The sequence below is a fragment of the Nansenia antarctica genome (assembly GCF_963989245.1).
Source record: "Nansenia antarctica genome assembly, contig: SCAFFOLD_181, whole genome shotgun sequence".
Taxonomy (NCBI): Eukaryota; Metazoa; Chordata; class Actinopteri; order Argentiniformes; family Microstomatidae; genus Nansenia; species Nansenia antarctica.
The window spans coordinates 105,001-111,267 of NW_027663169.1; the positions used below are offsets into that span (position 1 = coordinate 105,001).

The following is a 6,267-nucleotide window of genomic DNA, read 5'->3' on the forward strand; positions in this document are numbered from 1 at the left end:
CTCCAGACAGGTAGCTAGCAGCCCAACCCACCTCCAGACAGGTAGCTAGCAGCCCCACCCACCTCCAGACAGGTAGCTAGCAGCCCAACCCACCTCCAGACAGGTAGCTAGCAGCCCCACCCACCTCCAGACAGGTAGCTAGCAGCCCAACCCACCTCCAGACAGGTAGCTAGCAGCCCAACCCACCTCCAGACAGGTAGCTAGCAGCCCAACCCACCTCCAGACAGGTAGCTAGCAGCCCCACCCACCTCCAGGCAGGTAGCTAGCAGCCCAACCCACCTCCAGACAGGTAGCTAGCAGCCCCACCCACCTCCAGACAGGTAGCTAGAATCCCAACCCACCTCCAGACAGGTAGCTAGCTCCAAAATGGCTGCCAGCTGCATGATCCTCCTTTTCTTTGGGCTGTGATGCCCAAAGAGGCCTAGAGTGATGATGACAATAACCATGGTGATTGCGTAGAGATTATATAATATATGCCAGAGGAGGTAGAAATCAGCTGATGGGCTCATTATAATGCACTCCAACCTCACTATTGCCACCAATTCCCCACGTCTTCCTTTCTGCAGTTTATGGAAGCACGTCAAAGACATGGTCCACAAGGCATTCTGGGATATCCTGGAGTCTGAGCTGAGCGAGGACCCTCCGGAGTACGAGTACGCCATCAAGCTGCTGGAGGAGATCCGAGGGGTAAGCTCCTCCCCCTTCAACTGACGACCAAACCTGATTGGTCCGTCGGGCTAGAAAGGGGTTTCAGCCCCGATGATGATGGGCCCCGCCTCTTCCCAGATCCTGCGGTCCTTCCTGAACCCGGGAGCCAACCGCGTGCGGACCCAGATCCTGGAGGTTCTGGACATGGACCTGATCCGCCAGCAGGCCGACAACCAGGTGGTGGACATCCAGGGCCTGGCCTCCTACATCGTCTCCACGATGGCCATCTTCTGTGCCCCGGCCCGGGACGACGAGGTCAAGAAGCTCCGGGACAGACCTGGGGGGGACGTGGTCACCATGTTCAAGTGAGTCTGGGGGGATAGGGGCGGGGGGGGGCAGCAATGTTGTTACAATGTTCAAGTAAGTTTGGGGGGGGGGCAGCATCTCCAGCAGACGAGGGTTTAAAGGACCCTAACTTTGTAATTTCCAGCATTTATGGTTTGAATTCTTGATCCAAGGGTTTGGGGCGGGCCAAAGTGGTTTGGGGCGGGCCAAGTCAAGCGGCCATTTTGAGCCTGTGGTGTTGCTGTGTGGCAGGGAGATCCTCCGCGTGCTGGACCTGATGAAGATGGACATGGTGAACTACACCATCCACAGCCTGCGCCCGGAGCTGCAGCGGGGCTGCGTGGACTACGAGAGGGCCACGGACTACGAGAGGGCCACGTTCCAGAACGTCCTGGACAAGACGCCAAGTACGTTACCTCACTGATGGATGACCTCATAGGCTGCGTTCATAAATTAGCTCTGAAAGCGCCGGAGCGCACATTGGGTTCAACGTCATAAAGGGACCAAGTAGTTTCATTGAACAAGAGGCATTCCATGAGTGATCAGATTTCCAGAGAGGATTTACGAATGCAGCCATAGTTAGTCATATTTATATGAAATATTTTTTTTAATATAAATGTATTGCCAAGGGTGAATAAAGTCGCCCAAATTGTCAACATTGTAGAGTGCCACGGGCTGACTTCATTCACCCAAAATCTGTCAATGATTATGCTTTATTTTGTAGCCAATCAGAGTGTTATTGCTAGATACAAGGGTTCACGGGTACTTTATTTGTCACATGCACAGAAATACAAAGTAAAACATGCAGTGAAATGAAATGGGACTTATCACTCAACACTGTGTCAGAGAAGAAAAAGACAATAGTAACAAAAAAGGACATAAGAGACATAAAGTCCTGAACCTAAAGTTCTGTGCAGTAACAACAGTATCCTGCATTAAATAAATAGACCAATTCTAAAAAGGCAGTAGCCTAGCGCAGTAACAAAAGGAACCAATTAAAATAATCTATAATAATTTGAGAAATAAAAAGGTGTGATGCGGTCCTTCTGCTTCTAATGGCTTGCGTTTAGCATGTGGACGGCCTGGGGGAAGGAATTGGAGTGTGTGGCATCTTTCAGAATTTTATGAGCTCTAGCTCTTACCCGCTTAGAGTAGGGTGAGGTAGATATCACATAAGATACTTGGCACTGTAGCTGGTGAATGTTCCGGAACTTTTTTGGCAGTTGGTGAATTAATATAGGCTGCATTCGTAAATTCGCTCTGGAAATCTGATCAGCGCTCATGGAATGCCTCTAGTCCAATCAAATTACTTGGTTGCTCTATGACGTTGAACCCAGTGTGCGCTCCGGCACTCTCAGAGCGAATATACGAACGCACCCCTAGTATTTAAAAAAAAAAAATCCCAGGACTGGCTGGGCCAGTGAAGCTGGGTCTTATTTAAAGATGAATGAGTAGCGACATGAATAACTAGTTGTTCCTAAGTGCTCTCAAGGCCCAAATACCTGTTAACCAGCAGAAGGTGTCAACCAAACCTCCCACGTCCTACGACATTTACATTTACATTTTTGGCATTTAGCAGACACCTTATTCCAAAGCGACTTACAATCGATACATTTGACTAAGGAAATGAATCATCAATTCACCAGTTCTAGCAGGAAGAGTAATCTAGCTCAGGCCAGGGGCCATTGGCAGTTGTCGTGATGGACATTTTTTTTTCTCCTCTTTTTAGGGGGGGGGTTAATAGACACTGGAGCAAGGGGGGCAGTAGAAGTCTTAGGAGGCATAGTATAGGGGAAAAGCAGGTGTCTTAGGAGACACAGTGCTAGGAGTAGTAATGTCTCAGGAGGAGCAGTTAAGGTGTAGCCTAAAGAGATGGAGGTCTTCAGTCTCCGACAGAAGATCGGTAGTGACTCTGCAGTTCTGACGAGGATGTACCTGTGCTTGACGGGCCAGATGTGTTGTCTTCCCCCCCTCAGGTGCGCTGGACCACACCACCGCCTGGATCCTGGCGTCCCTGAAGGAGGTGTTGGACTCCATGCCCCCCCCGGAGCAGGGGAAGGGGGGGCATGCCCTGGATCTCAGCTTCATCCGCCTGGTCCTGCCCAACCCCCACCTGGTCTTCAACACGGCCTACATCCGCCTGCTAACCTGGGACTACCACAAGAACACGCTGCCTGAGGTGTGTGTGTGTGTGTGTGTGTGTGTGTGTATGTATATTTGTCAGCCCTTTATTTGTCCACCAGCTTCCCTTGTCAAACAGGAGCTGATGCTGGAATAATGGATTACTTCCTGTTAATGGAATGCTGCAGTTTACTTCCTGCTCTAAGAAGCACCAACGTGTATTTTTAGAATCTCCGGTGTCGCCACTTGTCATGAAAACCTGGGGGGTATTTCATCAGCGTCGCTAGGACTATCCAGGCTTATTTTGATAAATCCTGTGAGATTTATTTAAAAATCCAGCCTTATTTAGTTGGTGGTAGTGGTAGTTTATCAAAAAGAAACCTGGATTTTCCTTTAGTGACGTTGATGGAACACCCCCCTGGAGTGTCTGTCAAGTAGCCCCAGGACTGTCTGTGTGTGTGTCTGTCCCCTGGTGTTGTCATACATTTTGGTAAATCTCACACAGATCTGGTCACAGCTCCCTAGTTTCCTAGCTTCCTAAACCCCATTGACACCCACCCACACACACCCTCTGACAGTGTACCTTGTCTCCCCCTCCAGACCCTGGTGACAGACGAGGGGCGTCTGCAGGCGCTCCAGCGCAGGCTGCAGGTGCTGCAGGGCGTGGCTGCGGTGCTGCTGATCGTCTACAGCGCCGTGGGCGGGGCCATCGTCGGCCTCAGCGACCTGGCGGACCGCCTGAAGAGGATGACCAGCGTGCTGCTGGAGGGCATGCACAGCCCGTAGGTCTCACACACGCACACACTCGTATCGTATGTACACACACACACACACTCGTATCGTATGTACACACACACACACACACACACACACACTCGTATCGTATGTACACACACACACGCACGCTCGTATCGTATGTACACACATACATACATATCGTGTATACACGCACGCACACACACACACTCACTCTCATATCGCGTATATACACACACACACACACACACACACATATCATGTATATACACACACACACACACACCCCGTGTGTACACACACACAAAAACAACAGCTACATACACATCGTCACTGACTCACACAAACTCGAGCTCACATCACGCTCACGTCCCACGTCTCTGCTGTGTTCAGGAGCTTCAACCTGCAGCAGGCTCTAGAGGGCGCCAGCGCCCAGATCTGCTCCGAGCTCAACAAGTCCCTGACGGAGAGGAAGTACCCGGCCCTGACCTCTGACCTGCAGGCCACCCTCAGGGGACAGATACGCAGCATCGCCCAGGAGCTCAACCCCATACGCTGCCTCGTTGGTAAGGGAACACACACACACAGTTCATTGGGGCGGCTGTGGCTCAGGAGGGAGAGCCGGCGTCTAATGATCGCAAGGTTGGCAGCTCGGCGGTTCGAACTCAGGCTGGCCACGTGTCGAGGTGTCCTGGAGCAAGGCACTGAACCCCTAATTGCTCCAGGGTCGCCATCCATGGCTCTGACCCCTGGCCTAGAGCATAAAATGCCAAATTACAACAATTGACTGACAAGTTGATTGTATGGCAATAAGACAATTATTATTATTATTCATTCAGTTCCTCCACGAGTAGGGATCAACGCAGTTTGGTGAGTTGTGTGTTGGATTGTAATTTCTGCGTTGTATTTTTTAAAAGTAGGCTTAGGTTGTGGGTTCGTTTCCCCACTGGGACCATATGTACTGAACAATGTATGCACTCACTGCAATGTCAGTTGCTTTGGATAAAAGCGTTAGCTAAATGGCGTCCACTAGCGCTTGACCTCTCATTGACCCCACATTGACCTCTCAATGACCAGCCTTGCTCTCGACCTCTCACCAACGTTCCGTGTCTGTGTTCCTCTTCCCTGTCCAGAGGGGAGGGTCCAGCAGTACTTCCGGTTCGTCCTGTCCACCGCCAACTCCCACGTGACCCCGCCCCCCACCCCCGGCGGCCTGGCGCTGGTCCAGCCGGAGCTCACGGCCCTGGCCCTGGTCCAGCCGGAGCTCACGGCCCTGGCCCTCAGCTTCATCCGCCTGGTCAAGTTCAACAAGGAGGTGTACTTCCACTTCTACATGGACATCCTGAAGGGCATCTTTTTCAGCGCCGACCCCATGCAGAGCGACCCTGTGACCTCCAACTAAACACCAGACCGTCCAATCACCATCTATCTATCTAGGGTCGTAGGGAGGCAGGAAGCGTTAGACCCGGTAGTGAGAGTAGTGTGTGTAGATGCATCCAGAAGCGGAACCTAGTGGTTTTGTGTGTCAGGAAATGTCTCCCAGGTCCTTGACGACACACACACACACACACACACACACACACACACACACCCACACACACACACGTTGGGACTGTATCATATCCCAGGGAGGAACACCTGGGGGGTATTCCATCAATGTCGCTGAAGGAAAATCTTTTTTGGATAGATCTTGGGAGAATAAATCTTGCGGGATTTATTAAAATAAGCCTGGATTGTCCTTTAGTGATGTTGATGGAACACCCCCCTGACCTGGTCTCCTGTGTTTAGGGAGGCAGCTGTCTGATAAGGGCCATGATGTAGATGAGACTCTGCTGTTACAAAGAACATTTATACATATTTCATAAAACTTTGACATTAAGGGAAAATCGTATATATATATTTATATAATCATATAGCCCATTTTATAATATAAAACATTTCAGATGCTTTATGCTATGGAGTGGAAGAGAGATTATCTATGACACCTTGAGGTATATATATATACACACACACACACACACACACACACACACACACACACACACCATGTAAGTGCCACCATTATATCAATATTGTTACTATTAGAAACTGGCTTGGTTTCTCATCTGGTCCTAATTATCCCGTTGACTGTTTAGGGCTTGGATAATATAAACTTGAAAACAGGATATATAATTAATATATTAATATTATTAATATAAATATATAAATATATTAATTAAGCTTTAATATATTTAATTTGTCTGTTTTTTTTAAAATCACTTTGGGCAAAGAAGGAAACTATTAGGTGACCAGAATTCTGAGGGATTGATTGATATTGATCAATAAACCTGATGGATTCCAACTGTTTGACCTTTTAAAAAATGGAAAATAGAATTGCATGGTTAATTTCTTGTTAAC

At 49.2% G+C, this 6,267-nt stretch overlaps 1 protein-coding gene across 1 annotated transcript in view; it reads left to right on the plus strand.

Annotated features, from left to right (window-relative positions):
• LOC308175244 (T-complex protein 11-like protein 2) overlaps positions 1-5,272 on the plus strand; it is a gene marked incomplete at both ends in the record, with an annotated part of 9,695 nt that extends 4,423 nt beyond the window's left edge. The window contains 7 exons of the mRNA XM_080550948.1: positions 567-687; positions 787-1,013; positions 1,246-1,400; positions 2,970-3,172; positions 3,715-3,896; positions 4,264-4,436; positions 5,004-5,272. Coding sequence (XP_080407074.1) covers positions 567-687; positions 787-1,013; positions 1,246-1,400; positions 2,970-3,172; positions 3,715-3,896; positions 4,264-4,436; positions 5,004-5,272 — 1,330 coding nt within the window. The remainder of the gene's footprint in view (positions 1-566; positions 688-786; positions 1,014-1,245; positions 1,401-2,969; positions 3,173-3,714; positions 3,897-4,263; positions 4,437-5,003) is intronic.
• Positions 5,273-6,267: the final 995 nt, after the last annotated feature.